Below are 19,097 nucleotides of genomic sequence, written 5' to 3' on the forward strand. Positions count from 1 at the left end.
GTCACCCTACCCCGGGTACTCTAGGGAGGCCTGGTCATCACCCCCAGACTTGATTCAAGGAAAGGAGTGCGGGACAATCCTCCGCACCCCTCAGGCTATCAAAGTATGCTTTTGTCCCCCTAAAATATGTAACCTTGCAATGTCGCCAGCGAGTGGGATAGTATGGCTCTATCTCCAGCGAATGATAATAAAAATGCCGGCGGTAAGATGCGGAGAGGCCAAGTCAGCCCCAGGAACGAGAGTGTTTATTACTATTCCGGGGAAGATATATGGTGTAGGAAGCATATATCGGATAGTGGCCGGCAGAGTCTCTGATGTCCCCAAGGTTGAGATCGTCATCATGCAAGCCTGATTCTGACGGGTGGCCGCGGTAACACTGCCGGCCCCAGGGGGAAGCGTGAACCCATCTTGTGATGGCTCTACCCCTGTAGAAATATAGAGTGGTAGAGCCCGACATTCGCGAATATTCCACGGCTCAGGTTTAAATGGCGGCCAAAAAGCTCTGACCAGTGTGTCCAGTACGGTGGTCATTTGGCGATCTTTGGTGTTGATCATATCATGACACATGGCGACAGCTTCTTAGAGTGAGCGGCTGATCTTCACAGCTAGACGGTGTTTGTATAAGGAGCAGCACGGCCCCTGCTTTCCCATATGGCCCCATGTTTTGCCGCGGCACTGAAGTCATCGAAGTTTGGAGTACAGAGTCGAAAGGCAAATAACCATGGCGCCAAAAAAAAAAAGGCGTGCTCTCCACTCCCGCCATCGATACGAACCAGCTGTCCGTGATAGATTAGTTACCTCACAGCAGCCAAGAGGGTGGGTATTCAGCCGAGATATCAAATAGCGTTAGATATTGGCGATCAAATCGCGGGGTGAGTGTGGAAAGGCGCAGCATAGGGCCTCTGTAACCTTTCAAACAGGGCAGGAATCCCATATATAGAAACGACACATGCTGGTTTCCCTTCTTTAGCCAGGGTGGAGGGAGGGAAGGCTAAGCATATTGCTCCCTACTATGTAAAATGATATTATCCGACCCCTGGGCTTGGACTGTGTGATATCATATCCATCTTTATCATTGCGATTGACGATCTCCCCAGATCTGCACGCCAATCCCCCATCACCAGCAAGTTTTAGCTTAGTAAACGGTGGTAGCAGTCCTGGCCTTCCCTCAGTAATCGTCGTTGCGATCCGCCCCTTCGATCCAGGAAACAGGTCGACACGCACGGTCCGATGATGATCAGCTTTCTGCTGATCAAGGCTTAGCCTAACGCCAGATACCAAACGAGAGGGAAAAAAAAAGGAACGCCGGTTCTTCAACGCTGGCAGATGGCTGATGCGAAGACATATGGCGGACCGTTTCGGCTGCATAGTGTCCAGTGCCCGTTCACCCCTTTTGCCACTCCTGGTAACTGTCCAAGCCTTGACAAGGCTCTTCTTCCTACTCGAGCCAGGATGGCAGTGGTTAGAAAGGGCGGAGATAGGGGGAAGAGCCCGAAGTCAATAATGCAACCTGACCAGGGGAAAGGCTGGGTTCATTCTGCTATCATTTGTGATTTCGGCTTCGAGGTTGGATGATTTTGCAGAGAGCCACCCATCATCCGGCCAACCAGCCAGTTAGATGGCGTTGTGGTGGCCTTGGGCTGCTTTAGTTCCTCCCAACCCTGGACTCCATGCCAGCATTAAGATACCTCTTGGGCGGAGTATACGGGGTAACTAGTTAGTTACATATCTTTTTTTTTTTTTTTCAAGAGTCATGGCTCCGTCGGTGCAGCCGATTTGTGTCACAATATCTCGGCTGACACTTGTCACTTGGTTAGCAAAAAGGGCGTTAACAGAGAGTTGCTGGAGATCTTCCCCTGCAACACAGGAGTAGCCCGGACGCAAGAGAACGAAAATGCCGGATGGAGTAGTTATACTCCGTGGCTAAGGAACCAGATAGCCTGACAGAAAGCGCAGGGATGAGCGTGGTTGCTGAAATATCCGCCTGCTACATCGCTAGTTAATGTGTTGCGCTGCCAACCTTCGCTATAATTAACCCCTAGTGATATCCCACCCAGCAACAGCTTCCTATTCCCATCCTCGTGCCCGCGACCTTGTGCGATTGAGTTGACTTGCCTGAGGCCAACGATGAGGGACCCAGCTGCTTGCTACGGCTAGCTGAAGCAAAAGCTTTGGAAATATCTCTGGTTTCAGCGGTGCCCCAAGGGCAGGACGCGGGAGCGTCATGCGGTCCGCACAAGTTCTCGTAACTAGAATAGTTGACTCCAGTGTAATCTGCTCTCAGCATCGCCGACGAATCAAGCCATCTTCCGTGTGCTGTAACTATATGTACTATAGGCCGAGGATATGTTGTTATATAGCAAGCCGGGGTGTCGAGAAAAGGATGGTCGATACGCCATCGTGCTTGTATCCCCATCGTATATAACAGTTCATACTCTGCAGTTCTTGTATGTCCTTGCGGTTAGAGTGAAAGTGCTTCGATAGCATATATATATCTTTCCCCGGCTTGGTAAGGTGAAGACTCCCTCTTGTTGGCCGTTTGTTAGCATGAACCACAGAACTCGCTGTCAACTCTTAGCTGGCTGAGAAAAACTTAGCTTCTGAGAGCCTCATGCACTATGCAAGCCACTGAGTTGATGTCATCTGCACAGGCTGTCGTAGTGGATCAAAAGATGTACTCTGTACACCTTTCTGAAAGATGCTCAATTTCCGATATGTTGGCATCCCTGGGTATAGTCTTTGTTTAGCGATCCAATAAATTGAAATACAACGTCAATACCAGGCCTATAATTGCCAGCTTGCTCTATAACGACAGCGTTACATTAGTATACATCAACCAGTCTTCAGATCCACCCTTGCGAGGGAGCCGTATCATCCATTTATCTAACATATTTGACGTGATGGTGGCCAGACACAGCCTTCATTCGAGAAGCGCAACGACAGCAGATACATTAATTCGCATGTAAAGTTTTCTTCATTATATGGATATCAATGACCGGAGCGTCATATTCTCTCGCCATGACCCCCGTAGTTGTTTTCTAAATGTAGGTGAAAAAGGAAGACGTTGAAGCGGTAATACTTGACGAAGCTGGTTTTTTATGCGCTTACTTCTCTACCGCCGTCTTTTTACCAACAACTATCGGCTGACACGTAGAACAAGTTGAACTAGCCAACAGAGAGAACGGGTATGTTAATCGTAAAAGGCCAGTATATTAAAATCATGTTTGTTACCGAAAGCAAGGAGGAAATATTCTAAATAGATAAAAGCGCGCTGGTAAAAGCTCAGATGGATATAAAACAGACGGTCAAAGACCTACTTGCTACTGCTCGTAACTCGTTCATCATGGGCTACCTCATGGTGGATTTCCTTCTCAATGTCGTCTTTCGTGTAGTTCTCTGCGTGCCCAGCGCCGGCCGTCAATGCAGCGCCTTTTCGCCCAATGACGTACCACGGCAGGTTGAACATCTCGTCCATGGCTTCGAGGGATTTGCCCGCAGTCTCCGGGAGGAAGAACCACATCCACATCAAACCGAGCAAGGTGACAGCAGCGAAGAAGAAGAATGTGCCCTGGGGCTTCATGGCGGTATCAAGTAGCATAGATGGAACAGCTTTCGAGTTACCACTATCATGATATGTTAGTTACCCTGCAGAAAGGTAGCATTCGATGGCACTTACTATTGATTGGCAAAGTGGAAACACATCACCATAGAGGACCCGAGGGCTCTGACTCGGAGAGGGAAAATCTCGGCGTTGATGAGATACTGGATGCTATTCCAGCCAAGTGCCCATCCGACTCCAGAGATGTAAATGGCCACGATAGCCCCTGTTCCGGCTCTTTTGGCATTTCCTTGTGGCTTGAAGTGCTCCGTTATTTCTGGAACGACTGTCAGATAAATAGCCACATACAGCATACTCAAGAACTGAAGGATGATGCCATAAGTAAGGGCGCGTTTCCTTCCTAGCATATCAACTAGGAACAGCGCGCATACGACCGAAGCGACCAGCTTCACAACACCGAAGATAGCGGTTGCAAACAGCTTTTCAGACTGGCCGGTTGTTCCCAACATAGCGAAGAAAGTAGGCGCATAGATGGTGATACTGTTTGCGCCAGACCACTGAGCCAGGAGCTGAGACATCAGTCCAAGCATAATGCGGTATCGGTTCGAAGGAGTCATGAAGAGTTCCTTTAGAGGCCCAATCCAGCCAAGTCCCATAGTGGCCTCCTTCTCACGCTCAACTTGCTCAAAAATATCCATCATCTCGGTTTGAACATATGGGTGATCCTCCGGCAGGTTGCGAATTTTTGCCATGGTGGAAGTTGCCAATTCTTTCTCACCCTTACTAGCGAGATACCTAGGAGATTCGTGTACACCAATTGACAAAAGAAGAATAATTCCAGCAAACATAAGGTGAAGACTGGTTGGGACAATCTACTCGTACGGGAAGTTAGTAGATATAAAAGCCTAGAGGCAAACGTGAGAGAAAGGATGCTACATACCCATTGGTTCTGGGACTTGCTGCTGATATGAAGGGCAGCACCCCAGCTAGAGAAGTAACTCAACATGATACCAAGATACACTGAACCGGAAAACGAGCAGATGCAAAGACCACGGATAGCGCGGGGAGATATTTCAGCCAGGTATGTGGGAGCAACCACTGCTGTCTGTCCGATTCCGAGGCCGGCAATGAATCGCCCAGCATATACCTGACCGATGTGACCATTGGCTGTAATGAAGATGACGATACCAACTATCCAGATGACACAAAGCTGCCGAGTTGCCCAGAGACGACCAATCTTGTCTGTGATGAGGAAAGCCCTATTATCATTTTTGGTCGTCAGTGCTGTACAAGGATTTTAATAGGAGGACTAGAGCTAGTGCGTTGGGAAGAAAACGTACAGCAATGCCCCGCCAATACTTCCAATTTGCACCATTGCCGTGATATTACCGAGGAGGTTAGCCTTCTCTGACTCGCTCAAAAGAGGGTCATTAAGACGATATTTTGAAATGAAAGCCTTTTGTTGGACAGTTCCAGATATAAGACCCTCGTCAATACCTATAACAGAGATTGTACTGTTAGTAAAATAGCTAGATAGTTACTAGAGGGAACTCACCTCGACTAGCACCCATCAGACCAAAACACAGGATGGCATATCCCAGCCTCCAGTTCAAGGCCTGGCGAGGGGTCTCGCCCAAGTTTTGGGTAAATATATTTGGCATGACGACGTTGTCCTGCGGCCGTGCGAGTAGCCCACAGCTACGAAGAGGTTTCGGTGGATGTCGAAGATGTCGACAGTGGGAGATCTCGCGAGCAGGAATTGCGGAGGAGCGTTTTCCGGTTCTTTGGGGAGGAGGCGGCCATTTAAATATTTACTGGTTGTTTTTTGTGCGGCGCTCCGTTGATCCATACCCCTTGGTAGTGTGCTTCCCTCTCTCCGACCGCCAGTCTATAGGGTTCCATGTCAGCTCTGTCTGTCCCCATGATCCAACCCAGGGTTGACCGGGATTGACAGCATGGTGGAATCCCCCACCAGTGGGGGAAGGCCGGCATACGAGGATGGCCATTCGCTGCCGAAGCCATCTCCGGCCATTAGCGTCAACATCTGATTAAGAACTGAGCATGGGGTACGGACAAGCTGTGGACCTGAGGTTTGGCTATTTCAAGCTTCTCTTGAGGTAAAGCTTAGCTTCCTTAGCAGCGGTGAAAGTGCGAAAATCGGCGTCTCCTCTTCCATACTTCCGTCGCAGGGTTGAACAGGTCGCGGGTCGCGGTTCAACATGCAACCGCTTAACGTGAGGTAACCATTGTAGGGAGCCCAAAGCGTGAAATAGAGTCAGGACGGAGTATAAAACTGTCAGCCCCGTCCCATAAGTACTTATATTGACATTGGAAGTTACGGTTAACTCCACTTGGAGAATAAAAGCATAAGCATATGTCTCCTTTCAAGAACTCTGTAGATGTTATATTACTCCATTCGGAAGACGCATGCTTTCGGTAATCGAAAGTAAAATTCCACAACTGATGCTACTGCTTGGCCCTCTTTTTAGATACCTGGGGGATGGTATTTGGCGAGTGACATGCATCGGCTGGGGGAAGGCGAGGAAAATTGCTTTTGGAGGACTCTGGTAGGTTTGAAGTCGACCAACTAACGCGCTCAAGCCTGAACTGAAATAACTAATCGGAGATGCCCCGGTGTGATTTTCAGCCACTATTTTCTTGCACCAAGGGGGCCTTGGAGAAGGCTAGCCAGATGCTGGGTGTTCAATCTAGACATTCCCATAATGATGCTTGGGCTTGATAACGGAGGCAAACGTAGTTAACTAGTTATATCCTCGTCGAGATGGCAGGGTGGACAGCCTAAGCACAAGTTAGCCCCAATCGGCCATTTTGGTAGAAAGGACGATAGCAAAAATGGAAATTGAATATCTAGATTTCACCCCCGTTTTGTTTCTCTTTGCCCCTTTTCAGAAGTAAAGCCCGGCTTCAGAGAAAGGATACCCCGACATGGCATGAGTCGAACATGGCTGGAAAGGGGGCTTAAGCGCAAAACGGGCTCATATCCTCCGCTAGTTCCCTATATTTGAAGCTGCTGCTCTATGTTTGGAATTATCATGCAGAACGGCGCGGGAATGGATACCGGCCTCCACCACTGTATCAGCATTGGCAGACTAACCGTGTATAAAGCTGAGGGCGACCCTTGATGCGTGATTGACTCTTTCGACCTCTTTCTTCAGGAGCTATATCGGGCGTGCATAAATAGAACGATCTCTGTCAAAGCAGCCAGCGTTGCAATTTATTGACTATAGCCAGTGGATAGGTCATCAAGATTGGTATTTATGTCCTTCACAGAAAAGTATGGGTAAGAGAGTGATCAGGGCTGTGGTGGTCCAATTCTAGACTAGCCTTCTCTGTCGATTGGGAAGACTTCACTTCCCTCTTCGTTCATATTAAATAAATATATTTGTTATTTGTCATTGCAGTCATCAAAAATCTTCTAACGCCATACCAAATAGCCTCCAAATACGCTTTAAGTATTATCATAAACAATGGGACACCAATATCCCGATCAAAGTCCAACCTTCAACTGAAAGACGGGCAGGATGATCGTACGAACACCAGGTTCGTGCAAATAAACCCATGTTCCATCATAATGAACATAAAACCGAATAATGCACCACCTTCCCTCCCGAAAATCCAATACTCAGGGCAGAAATATAACCGTAACCTAAATTTATCATGAATCACGTATGCGCGTTTGGCGCTTTGCCGTGCCTACATGTGTATTTTGGACCTTTGCGGCAAACTTCAGGCTGGTCAGGGTCTCATTGAGATGATCCTGCTGGGGGCTAACCATCACAAACATGAGTGTTTTAGAATTTCCCCCCAAAGAGAATTGAAGAAGGTAGGTGAGCTACGCGGCAGGTCAGCATCAGGCTGTTGTGTATGGGTTCGGAGTAATTTTGCATACCTTGCTGTTTCTATATGGAATATGTGCGCCCTCCTTACCCTGTCCTAGAGCGCCTATAACGTCCCCCAGACAGCTGAGACTCTTGTTAATATTCTGGGTCTCTTTGAGCCGGTCTCCGGTACTGCCACTGTGGCTAAGACGCTCGCTTCCTGCAAGGTCTACCAAATTCAAAGTGCCTTCACTGTGTTCACCCGTAGTCGAGTTCTCACCCACAAGCCGGAGGATAAAGACCGAGTGAGAGCGAGAGGAGCGCTCGTTGGCTTTAGTAGCAGCAACAGATCGGTTTGTCCAGGCTCGACGAAGGATGGTTTCAACCTTTTCGGGGGAGTCAAGCCTGACTGTTGTGACATTGGTAACGGTAGTCTGGCATTTTTGGAGGTCATGCCTGATTTCGTGCTTCTTCTTGTCAAACTCCTCAGCCCTCCCTAGAAGATCGTTGATGTTCTCGTTGTACACCTCCACGAAACTTCCCTCCATCGTATACTCCCAACCTTTCTCCTTAAGACCGCTGGCAGTGTCGTATATCTGGCGAACAGCACGGGGTATCATGCCATCTTCAGAGGACATTGTATGCGTCTTACCGCTGCCCGTCTGGCCATAACAGAATATACACACGTTATAGCCGTCCAAAGCGCTCTGCACCAGCTGACTGATTTCCTCAAACACCTCTGCGTTCTGCGACCTAGGCCCAAAGACATGGTCGTACGAAAAAGAATGGTTCTTCGCACTAACGACTCCTAGGCTTGATCTCTCTTCTGGTCCCCGAACCACGATTTCTCTGCACTCCATATCTTCATCTGGGAAGGAAATATTCGCAATGTTTTCACCTGTATCAGTGGCTAGTACTGGCCGGACGCGACAAAACACTCTAATGTTTCCTTTTAGCTCTTGAATTTGATTATGCAGTCTCCTTCGAAGTGTTTCTTCTTTCCGTAGTTGTGCCTTGGTGGCATTGGTCTCGTCAAGCGCCTCCCGGAGTTCTTTATCAAGTTTTGCAAATGCATCTGATTGCTCTTTACTGCCTGATTCTAGGAACTCGATTCTTGCTTTTAATGCACGTATTGACGATTCTAGAGTAACAGTGTTGTTAGCATTTACAATAGAACTTTGTTGTAGTTCTTTGTTTAGAGCATGTTCTCGTTCAAGGTCGCCCTGTAACCTCTCCTTCTGTATGAGCAAGTCCTGTATCTCTCGATCCTTGTTACTTAGATCTAGCTGGCCACGTTGCTTTTCCAGGGATGACTGTGCAGCCATTTGCTCGAGCTCCTGTGCTCGTAACTGCCGCTCGACGGCCAATTCAGTTTCGAATCTTCGCCTAGTCTCAGCGAGCTCCGCTCTGTGTTGTATCCTCAGTGCTTCGATTTCCGCTTTAGCATCCTGCCGTATTTTTTCCGACTGGTTTCGGTGCTGGGTCGCCAGCTCATTGAGGGTAATTTCTTGTTCACGAGATACGTCTTTCAGCTTTGCCTCCGCATTCGATAGTGAATTCTTCGTAGCCTCTAGTTCAACCCGTAGGTCCGCATTTTGATTGAGGAGTTTTGTTTGGTTTTCCTCAAGCATTTGGGCTATTTAATCAGCATTAATGAAGTTAATCGCAGATCGTATAAAAGTCATGCAAGATGTTAAACCTACTACGTGATTTATATAACTCAGTGGTTTCTGTCATGGCAGCCGTTTGCTTGGCCATCTCCTCAACAATCTGGTGGACATGGATCATGCTATCCGACATCCTTTGCTCCTTTTCGTCCTGGTCCCAAGCTTGGACTTCAGTGTCTATAGTTAGAAAACATTTCAACTTTTTAGGGGAGCGTTGTTTGCGAAACTTTTTAGGGATTGTGGGAGAAGAAGGAGATGGAGAGGGTTTATTGGATAGAAGTAGCGGAAGAACTGGGATGGGTAACTTGGACGGGGAAGTACGTTGTGGCTTTTTATTGTGTCTTTCAATATTTAAGGGGGGCGTGTGGTTAAGGGAGAGTGATTGCATAGCAGTGCATAATGATGAGTTGCGGAAGGAAAAGGTAGGGTGATCCAGCGATAAGCTCAACCCATTGGATGAAGCATCAACCTGGCCATCACAACTCCCAGTAGGGAACAAATTATCAGGAGATCTGGGCTTAGATGAGGGAGAAAGAGAGGGAGGCGGAGGGGATACAAGGGATGAGGGCTGACGCGCACCATTTCGGCTTGAGCCAACATCACGGCCATCTAAGGAGGTCACGGGTCGCGAGATCACCCCTTTCTCGACATTGGGATGGCCCATTGACGTCTGCGGGCGGGGAATATTCCGTGTGCCTGGCGGAGGCCTAAGCCTTGACCCATTTGTAGGTACCCGGGAGGCACCTGTCTTCGATACGCCCAAGCCTCTGGGCTGTCCGGTTTTAGCAGATCCTGCAAAAGGCTTCGAGCTCAGGTTCTCCTTCTTTCTCGGTTCTCCGGCTCGTTCGCTCAAGGTCTTCCTTTCTGATTCCATAGCGCAGAAATATTAGCAGCGTCATTCAACCAAGAGGGAAAAGGACGCGGCGGTTTTCAATTCGTCGGGAAGGGGGGGAAATTAGATATGTAGATTGAGTACTTTTATCGCCCGCGGTGGCTGGAACAGCCATTGCCCCGGCTGGCGCATTATTCGCAGCATTCGTAATATCTCTCAGGCTCTCAGGTTGTGTGTAGGAGAACTTTGGCCGTGGGATGTTCGATACGCTCGTGGCAAGCTGGATCCTATGGTTAGCAACAGACAGATGTGAAGGTGATGGTATTTCCAGCGTACTCGAGTCTGCGCGTCGCTTTCCTCCATCTCTTTCTCCTGACAGGAATTTCTCTCTATCCGTCTCTCTCTGTCTCCCTCTATGCTGTGGCTTGTTATATGTGTATCTCTCTCGTTGACTTGACATCACAAATTACCCAAAACGGGTTGAAAGTAAACAAAAATGCCCAGCTTATGTCATAGTTTGATTATGTCAGATATCACGTGATAATTTGCTAACGTAATGTGGCGAGACCGCAAAAGACGAAAAGCAACGAACGACAACAAATCGCAGCGGTAATTAATATATAACCATTAAAGATCGGGTATGAGAGAGAGAGAATATAGTGAAGATCAAACTTGAGTAGGAGACAGTGTTCGACCACGTCTGATAACTGGGGTGGGAGAAATAAAACTCAAAGTCCTGGCTCGTTTATAAACAAATACAACACCTCGTCATAAATACGCAAGCTAATCTCCGCGCCGTTGAAAAAGGCCAAACGTCTCAGCCTGCAGAACTTCGACCTTCCTCCTTCTGCGACAGCAGTATTGCTTGCATAAGGAGTAGACAACTTGAACCATTGGATCCAGAGAATAATTCCCACCGCCATGGCTGGCCGTTTTGTTCGTTCGTCGAAGTATCGTGAGTCCCCCTCGTTGGTATCGTGTGCTTCACCTAAACCTCCGCATTCTGACCCATTTGCAACTTAGGACACATCTTCGGGCGTTCCACACGAAAGGTACTTCCGCAGGCGTCCAAAAGACTACCCGATAATCTGACTTCCCGAGTTTCGTTCGCCCTATACTCATTCCAGCTGGGCGTATTAGGACCAATGCTACGATAGCCTCCGGGTCTCTACCAATGCATGGGATACCAACCTGTTGAAGGTCAGTGGAAATATCGTGTATAACTGTGCTGTGGGTTCTTGAACAGAATGGCAGCTAATGTTGGCATAGGTCAACCCCGAATACATCTCTGTTAACTGGGAGACCACAGGTGGTGGAGCTTTTGCCGTTTTACCTCTTAATGAGAAGGGTAGACTCCCAGAACGGATCCCGCTCTTTCGTGGACACACCGCAGTCGTGCTAGACACGGACTGGTTAGTGATGCTGGTACTGGAAGCAGGAAGCACAATAATGAGCTGGCTAACCTCAACCACAGGAATCCGTTCAACGACTCCCTGATTGCTTCTGGAGCTGATGACGGAAAGGCAAGTGAACAAGCGCTGTATTGACGTTTATTTCTGCAACTGTAACTTATGCATGGTACCGCAGATTTTTCTTTGGAGAGTACCTGAAGGATTCACTCTTCACAGCGATGCAGACGAAATCCAGGACATCGCGCCAATCGGCAGACTTCCAGGCCATCCAAAGTAAATAACCCCCCCCCCTCACCTTTTTTTATTTGGGTCCGCTTGGTATGTTTGCACAATGTGTTAACTGTGATGCTGTAGGAAAGTTGGTCACGTTCTGTTTAACCCTGCCGCCGATAACGTCCTTGCCTCTTCCTCTGGAGACTTTACCGTTAAGATATGGGATATCGAAGCGGGCGCATCTAAACTTACTCTAAACGTTAATGAAGTGATACAGTCCATGTCTTGGAGCGCAAATGGCTCCCTGATGGTCACAACCTCCCGTGACAAGAAGCTGCGCATCTGGGACGTTCGACAAGAGAAGCCGGTGCATGAAGGTGCCGGCCATGCTGGTGCGAAGAACAGCAGAGCTGTTTGGATGGGAGAGCACGATCGTATTGCAACAACCGGCTTTTCCAAGATGAGTGATAGACAAATGGCTCTATGGGACGTTCGTGCTGCTAGGGAACCTATCAATGGCTTCAAGGTTCTGGATTCTATCTCTGGCGTGTGTATGCCCTTCTGGGATGAAGGAACACAGTGTCTCTATCTTGCTGGAAAAGGGTATGCCAAACTACCTGTGCCTTTTGCTCTTTATTTTTTAAGTTGCGCTGCTAACCAAAACCTGCTAGAGATGGGAACATCCGGTACTTCGAGTACCAAAACGACAAGTTTGAGTTCTTGTCTGAGTACAAGTCCGGTGATCCACAGCGTGGCGTCGCATTTATGCCAAAGCGAGGTATTAACATGCATGAGAACGAGGTCGTCAGAGCCTACAAGACTGTCAATGATTCATACATTGAACCTGTTTCATTCATCGTTCCTCGCCGTGCGGAGGTATTCCAGGATGATATCTACCCACCCACCACTGGCATTAGCCCTGCCATGTCATGTAATGAATGGTTTGAAGGCAAGAACGCACTTCCTCCTAAGATTGACATGGAGAGCCTCTACGAAGGAGGTGTTATGAAAGAACTCTCCGCCGATGCCATCACCACTACCAAGGAGCCGGAAGTCAAGGCACCAGAGCCGGCCAAAAGCCAACCAGCACCAAAACCCACACCAGATCCCCAGGCTGCACCGCCTGCAGCTGCGATTGCCCCGCGTGCAGGCATGAAAGAGCAAGGTGCATCCATGGCTGCGGCGGCATCAAAATATATCGACAAGGATGAAGATGAGGAAGAAGTCGGTGGCAGCTCGGGCTTTGATGCGCCAAAACCGCAACCTCAAAAGGTACCCTCGATCTCCGTCTCTCCAGCACAAGCTGATGCGTCCCTGCCAACCAAGCAAGAACCAAAGGTATAGCTAATTTATGTCATATCCTTCTCTACCTCTACATGGTATACGGTAACAGCTAACAAGCCACTTAGGAATCGAAACCTGTTCCATCAATGACAGCAACAACCACCCCCGCTACAGCTAACAAGGGCGCTGCCGACTCTCCAGTTTCAGAGACATCTCTAATGAAGGAGATTGAATCCATCAAAGAGTTGATAGCTGAGCAAGCTCGCACCATTGCCTCTCAAGCTGAGGAGCTTAGCGCTCTCAAGTCTGAAATTACTAGTCTCAAATTGAAACTCGGGTAGCATAGTATCTCATGTCTTCCCCTAATAGCCTATTCGTTCATGTATTGGATATAAAAATCTTCATTCTTCCTCCCTTTGTGATTTAACTCGCCAACTTATTCATAACCTAGCACTCTCCCATCTTTTCCTCCTCCCATCCGAGTAGCTATGAATTGTAGACGAGTGTATTCACACGAACCCTTGCGTACTACAATAGTTCTTTGTAACCGTCCGCAAATTGCTGGTTTCATCTGAAATATCGGGCGGTAGCACCCCAGAATACATGCCCTCGAGCTACAGCAACACACAGCAATGAGAATATATATGTAGAACGGAGCCGCGGCTCAAGAATCAGTTGCTGGTAATGAAGGGAAGTAGAGAAATGTAGTTATAGCGTTTATAACCTCAAAAGATTTCAGATATCAAACTGACGTCGAATTAAGGAGTGAATTTTCTCTACCAAGTCTCATTCACTACAAGGCTAGATACAGACAAGATCTAAGTCCTATTGGCTCTAGAACGCCTTTACCATTTATAGCTTACAGGCAGTAGACTAGAACACGGCAGCAGGTAGGCAACTGTGGCCGTCAGTATGGATTATTCCACTTCAGGTCCACCGAACCGACTCCCGCTCCCGCTCATGGTCACCAAGTTCATCTTCATACTTGTAGCTCAGTTTTCTCCCCAGTAGATTGCGGTCAAGCTTAGCATCACGACGACGGCCGCTTCCCTTGCCATCACGGTCGGCGTTGACGGCCTCTCGCCGCTGCTGTTCCTTGAGGAGCCGTTCTCTGTTTCGAGCCTCTCGTTCAAGGGTATGGGGATCCTTTTCGGCTCCCGTTCCTTTCTTCGACGAGCTGCCTGATCTAGACTGCTCGGTTGCCGCGGCTCCCTTGTCTTTACCTGCTTGTTCACCGTCATCTTCATGCCGGGGGCGACGGGAGCGACGATCGTTGTATTCATCGTCATCTCGAGACTCGGAGTAATCACGGCGAGACCTTTTACGGTCACGGCGGTCTCTGTCTCTGTCTCTGTCTCTGTCTCTATCTCGGTCCCTGTCTCGGTCCCTGTCTCGATCCCTGTCTCTGTCCCTTTCTCTGTCCCGATCACGGTCTCTGTCCCGCTCACGCTCACGATGACGGTCACGGCCTTTATCTCTCTGCCTGTGACGGTCGTCCCCGGTATCGTCGGCATCTTCACGAGGCCTATGTTTCTCCCGTCGATGTGACGAAGTGCCTTTTATAGAGAGCCCAGGGTCACTTTTATCAGAAATATCAATGACTCTGCTATCCCGTCTGCTTGGGCTACGACTGCGACGGCGACGAGAGCGTTTTGAAGAGCTGTCGTCACGCTCTCGGTCCCGTCTGCTGCGATATGATGAGGATTTGGGATCCGCGGACGGGGAAAGCGAACGAATTCGAGAAGTAGCCCGCCTACCGTCATTGGTATCAGGCTCCCTATCATTATCATCACGACGAGCGCGTTTATTGCGCCGTTCCCGTCTTCTCTCGTCTTCACTTTGCGTAGGACCAGCTGAAGGGCTACGGTAGCGATGGTGTCGAGACCTATAGCGCGAAGGTGACTTGGATCTTGACCTCGACCCAGACCTTGGCTGGGACTTCGACCTAGACCTAGATCTTGGGACCGGTGCATCCTGTTCTGCATCACGCTTGGTCGGTGATGAACTGTAGCCGTAAAATTTGAATGGATTAGCACGGGATAATCTATATAAGATGGCTCAGGAGAAATAAATGTCCGTACCTCTGTGATTCCTTGATGGATGGCTGGCTGATAGATACCGTCCGACTGTGAGTGAAAGCCCTGATGTTACGAGTGCTTGTATTCGGCAGGCCTTCTCTCATGGCTCGAGGCGCAGCTGGAGCCCCCGCGACCCCCGGACCCGGCCCCAGTCCCGGTGCCCGTAGGCCATTCATGGCCATGGGGTTACTTGGAGGCAGCTGGCTATTAGATATGCCGTTGGGAATTCCGTTAGATATTCCATTCACATATGGTGCCGACTGTATACCGACTGCGTTTCCATGATATCTGCCGCCTCCGCCAAAGGCTGGGGTGCTAGAATAACTAGGGATGGGGTTAGTATGTCCGGTGGCAGCAGACGAGGGAGCAGCATCGCCAGTCCCATTGGCTGTAGTAGCCGTTGTAGTAGTCGTCGTGTTTTCTGCCTGTGTATTTGCAGGTTGGTCTGCGGTTGGCACGACCGTAGCTTCATTCGCTGCCTCGCCGTCAGTCTGAGGTTTTTGTGCAGTAGACTCGGTCTCTTCCCCCTTTGGCTGATTCTCTCTCATCTCCTCCTCGCCGCCGGGGCAGAGGCTATCATTCACCTGAGCCTGCGGCTGGTCTGGAACACCATTGAAAAACTGCTGCTGCTGCTGCTGCTGCTGGAACTGAGGCTGGTTAAGGCGCTGAAAGCCGCCCATGTTAGGGGACAAATGGTTACCTTGATAGCTGTTGGCAGCATGATAGCCGCGGCCACGGCCAGCAGGGCCAAATCCTCGCCCTCCTCGCCCGGCAACAGGGCCAGCACCGCGACCGTAGAGACCATATGAGTTTTGAAAATCATTGCTAGGAAACTTCTGTTGCTGATGCAGGTGAGGAAATTTTTGGTGAGGTTGTGACTGTGACTGTAACATATTATATCCACCAACTCCAGGAGTAGGGCCAAAGTCGGCACCCATGCGATTAGGGAATGCAATTCCATTGAAGTTATCTGGGCCACCATTCCACATGTTGTTCTGACCATCCCATGATCCATACATTCCTTGCCCAGCACCGGAATTCATCATCATGCCCATGTTATTATTCATCCCATTCATATTCATCCCGTAGCCAGTAAACATTCCCTGAGCCGCGGTCATCGGATCCATGCCCATGCCAAACATACCGGGGACTCCTGCATGCCGTTAGTAAATCTTGCCTTGATGGATGAGAAATGTACAAGGGAATGAAAGGCAAGCCTACCCATCGGGTTTTGGGGCATGACCATCCCATTTGCCATGAAGGGCATTCCTTGGTTGAGGTCCCCGACTCCGTTCCAGCCCATCTGCCCGAATCCATTGGTATACCCTCCTTCCTGCAGGTTGGCATCCGACGTTGCGGCAGCGCCGTCCTCCACGCCAGCCGTCGAGGCGGGAGGAGGAGCTTCAGGTTCGGCCGTGGCAGGTTCAGTGCTCTGCGATTCACTGGCCTTGTTCGAGTTCGTCTCCTTCGTATTTATTGTTAATACTATTAAAGCAGCGTCAGACATGATTAGTCTCACCTTGTCGTCTTTGATGTCATTCCCAACCCGTGACTCTGGATTTTCTCCACTGGCGGGTTGTTGGCTGCCATTCACGTCATTCTGGCCATCAGCTGCAGCGGTGACATGGCTGGCTGGTGCAGGGTCGGCCACATCGGCGGTGGCGGCACCAGCTGTGGCCTGCGTCTGTTCTGGCTCAGCAGGAGTGTCTGTCTTCTCGGCAGGGGTAGAAGCCGGAGGAGTAGAGTCCTGTGTAGGTCTGCTCTTCTCGCGTTTCTTCTCCTCAGTCCGCAGAAATGCCTTTAAGGTAGTGCGGAGAGCCTTGTTCGGCTTGCAGAGTTCAGCGTCAAGAGGGCTGTGATCGCACACGGGGCAGCTGGAGGGGAGAGACGTTTGGCCTGGCCATATCCAACCCAGTCAGCCTGTATACACACAAAAGGGAGGACGATATAACAACAGAGTAAGGCACGTACAGCCTTCGCATATCGCTTGGTCACAGCAGGGCAGCCTGAAGGCGTTCCAGGCGAGCTTGCTGCAGATGGCGCACCGCAGCTTGAAGGGAATCTCGTCTTGAGAGAGCGAGCTAGGCACAGCGGTCAATATCATAGTATATCATAGAATATACTGAGAGAGAATCTCATACCTAGCAATGTGATCGAGGCCCGCCATATTCTGGGTGGTTTGCTTTTGTTGTCTTGGTGGTTGACGGTTATGGGTGGAGATTTTGTAGTGTATATATTCACGACTCAGGCGGAGGAACTGACATGACGCGAGTCCATGTCTTCTCTCCGGCTCTTGAGGCCTGTCTTGTTTGTAGTGAATTACTTGATATTTATTCTTCTTTTTATTCTTCGTCTTTTATTCAAGTTTCTTCGTCTTTTTCGTTGTCGTCGGAAAAACTTTAAGCCCTAAAGGATAAATGCTATTCCGTAAACCACGTGATGTGTCCTTTTCTACATATAACTGTTAAATATTACGGATGGCATTAACAAGATAGTTGAACCTACTACGTAAAAGGGGGAGGAAAAGAATGAAGTTGAATGAAGGAATATAATTAGTGGTCCATATAAAAATGGGAGCCTACCCGGTAGGAGACCAGCCACGGACACTGTCAACTGAGACGGGCTTCGCCTCGCTCTCTAGGTGGTGACTTAGGCGGCATCGCTTGTTTGTGCCTTTCGTTTGCGGTCTCGAGCAACCGGTTCCTCTGTTCTTTGGCCCAGTCCCTTGCGTTTCGATAGGCAGTTGCCCCCTGTCGAAAGCTGTCTGCGTTGCCAGACATACTCCAGGCATTCAGCTGGGTCGTGATGTATTCTGGACAGCCATCACTCTGCCAACCACGCGTTCGAGGAGGGGCCGGGTGGGTTGCGTAGAGCTTCAGCTGACCGCCGTGGTAAGTTGCCGTTATAGTATAGGCTCTGTTGTCGTATAGCGGCTGCTCATTCTGCTTGTAGCACTGGAGTTTATGCATTGCTCGAGCCCCCAGTGCACCGTAGTAGCAGACCTGGCGTGTAGCAGCACCAAGGGACCTATCGGGCCACTTGGCCTCTAGAAAGAAATTGGGGGCCATTAGCAGGCTGTCCTCCTCCGACGGGATGATGTATTCGCTGAGCTCGTCGCGAATCTGGCGGTCAAGCTGCTCCATGCGTGCGGCATAGTAGTGATCTGGTTTCGCAGTCACCAGTATACGGTCCGCCAGGGGAGCAAGGTCCTCAAAGGGGCAGCCACCCCCTACAGTGCTGGAGTCATGCCTGCCACCTTCGAGAGACCGGATGATAAGGACGATTATTGGTCGTCCGCTGGAAGCGGCGGCATCTGTCCGTTTGAACTCTTCAAACTCGCTGTCTGGACACCTTGACGGCGAAAGAGACGGACGTCGCTGGGCCAGTCTCTTGTTTATTTCGTCCAGGTTGTCTGGCCTGGCTGGCACCTGGCCATCAGGATATTCGTATCCGGCTGGGTAGACACCACTACCTATAAGGACTTGCTCAAAGTTCCCATCATAAATGGTCGTAGTTGTTTTTGTAGCGCTGCTGCTGCTGCTGCTATTGGAGGGAGCCCGTCGCTTTCGGGCTTCAGCAGGGTCTGGGAACTGGACAGAGCCCTGTCAGCAACTATCGACTTGACACGGTGGCTAGCTACATACATTTCTCAGATCAGATAGGTCAGGTCCGCCCTGCTTCGAGAGCTCCCGGATCTGATGAAGGGTTCTGAGCGAGCAGTCCTCTGCAGGGTTAAAGTCAGCCTGGGATGGTTGAGTGTGTGGCTCTGGCATTCCTTGACCGCTGCGTGAGAGAGCTCTGTTCCGCCGGTCTAGCTCCTCGAGGGCATCACTAGTCAGCCAGATCTTCGACAGGTTGTCCCAGAACGCTGGAGGGGGACGGCCAGTCTTTTGCTTCAGTTTCTTGCGAGGAGGCATTTATCTTATACAACCGTTTACCTGATGTAGTCATAAGAGTAGCAGGGGAGGCGAGTAGACAAGAAGATGAAAACCTCAGCATGGCTGTGACGCTTTTATAGGCTTAGACACTTGTTTATTATGTATGTATCTTAGGCAATAAACAAATATCTATATATACTTGAAACGATCGGATAAAGAACATATGCCTTCGAAAGTGGCTCTATATCGCAGTTGATCCAGTCAACAACGATAGATAAAAATATGGTATTCAGGGGAAGGTCAGTCAGATTAGATCAAGTAAAAAGCCCGTCTTG

At 49.5% G+C, this 19,097-nt stretch overlaps 6 protein-coding genes across 6 annotated transcripts; 1 reads left to right on the top strand and 5 right to left on the bottom strand.

Moving 5' to 3' along the window:
* Positions 1-168: 168 nt before the first annotated feature.
* MCYG_04041 (uncharacterized protein) lies at positions 169-567 on the bottom strand (the record flags this gene model as incomplete). The annotated part of the gene is made up of 1 exon (XM_002846258.1): positions 169-567. The coding sequence occupies one exon, from the start codon at positions 565-567 to the stop codon at positions 169-171; it is 399 nt and encodes a 132-aa protein (XP_002846304.1).
* Positions 568-3,313: 2,746 nt separating this feature from the next.
* Positions 3,314-5,220, bottom strand: MCYG_04042 (quinate permease; the record flags this gene model as incomplete). The annotated part of the gene is made up of 5 exons (XM_002846259.1): positions 3,314-3,623; positions 3,677-4,431; positions 4,500-4,818; positions 4,900-5,056; positions 5,115-5,220. The coding sequence occupies 5 exons, from the start codon at positions 5,218-5,220 to the stop codon at positions 3,314-3,316; spliced, it is 1,647 nt and encodes a 548-aa protein (XP_002846305.1).
* A 2,015-nt stretch (positions 5,221-7,235) lies between these two features.
* Positions 7,236-9,939, bottom strand: MCYG_04043 (kinesin motor domain-containing protein; the record flags this gene model as incomplete). The annotated part of the gene is made up of 5 exons (XM_002846260.1): positions 7,236-7,412; positions 7,470-8,144; positions 8,202-9,034; positions 9,102-9,242; positions 9,387-9,939. The coding sequence occupies 5 exons, from the start codon at positions 9,937-9,939 to the stop codon at positions 7,236-7,238; spliced, it is 2,379 nt and encodes a 792-aa protein (XP_002846306.1).
* Positions 9,940-10,806: 867 nt separating this feature from the next.
* On the top strand, positions 10,807-13,147 carry MCYG_04044 (coronin-like protein crn1; the record flags this gene model as incomplete). The annotated part of the gene is made up of 9 exons (XM_002846261.1): positions 10,807-10,852; positions 10,921-10,949; positions 11,038-11,097; positions 11,167-11,309; positions 11,372-11,437; positions 11,526-11,582; positions 11,664-12,125; positions 12,194-12,860; positions 12,932-13,147. 9 exons carry the CDS (start codon positions 10,819-10,821, stop codon positions 13,145-13,147), a joined length of 1,734 nt encoding a protein of 577 aa, XP_002846307.1.
* Positions 13,148-13,733: 586 nt separating this feature from the next.
* Positions 13,734-17,051, bottom strand: MCYG_04045 (uncharacterized protein; the record flags this gene model as incomplete). The annotated part of the gene is made up of 6 exons (XM_002846262.1): positions 13,734-14,850; positions 14,888-16,037; positions 16,106-16,349; positions 16,404-16,780; positions 16,856-16,965; positions 17,026-17,051. 6 exons carry the CDS (start codon positions 17,049-17,051, stop codon positions 13,734-13,736), a joined length of 3,024 nt encoding a protein of 1,007 aa, XP_002846308.1.
* A 442-nt stretch (positions 17,052-17,493) lies between these two features.
* On the bottom strand, positions 17,494-18,801 carry MCYG_04046 (conserved hypothetical protein; the record flags this gene model as incomplete). The annotated part of the gene is made up of 2 exons (XM_002846263.1): positions 17,494-18,486; positions 18,529-18,801. 2 exons carry the CDS (start codon positions 18,799-18,801, stop codon positions 17,494-17,496), a joined length of 1,266 nt encoding a protein of 421 aa, XP_002846309.1.
* Between the last annotated feature and the right edge of the window lie 296 nt (positions 18,802-19,097).

Source organism: Microsporum canis, genomic scaffold (genome assembly GCF_000151145.1).
Source record: "Microsporum canis CBS 113480 supercont1.4 genomic scaffold, whole genome shotgun sequence".
Taxonomy (NCBI): Eukaryota; Fungi; Ascomycota; class Eurotiomycetes; order Onygenales; family Arthrodermataceae; genus Microsporum; species Microsporum canis.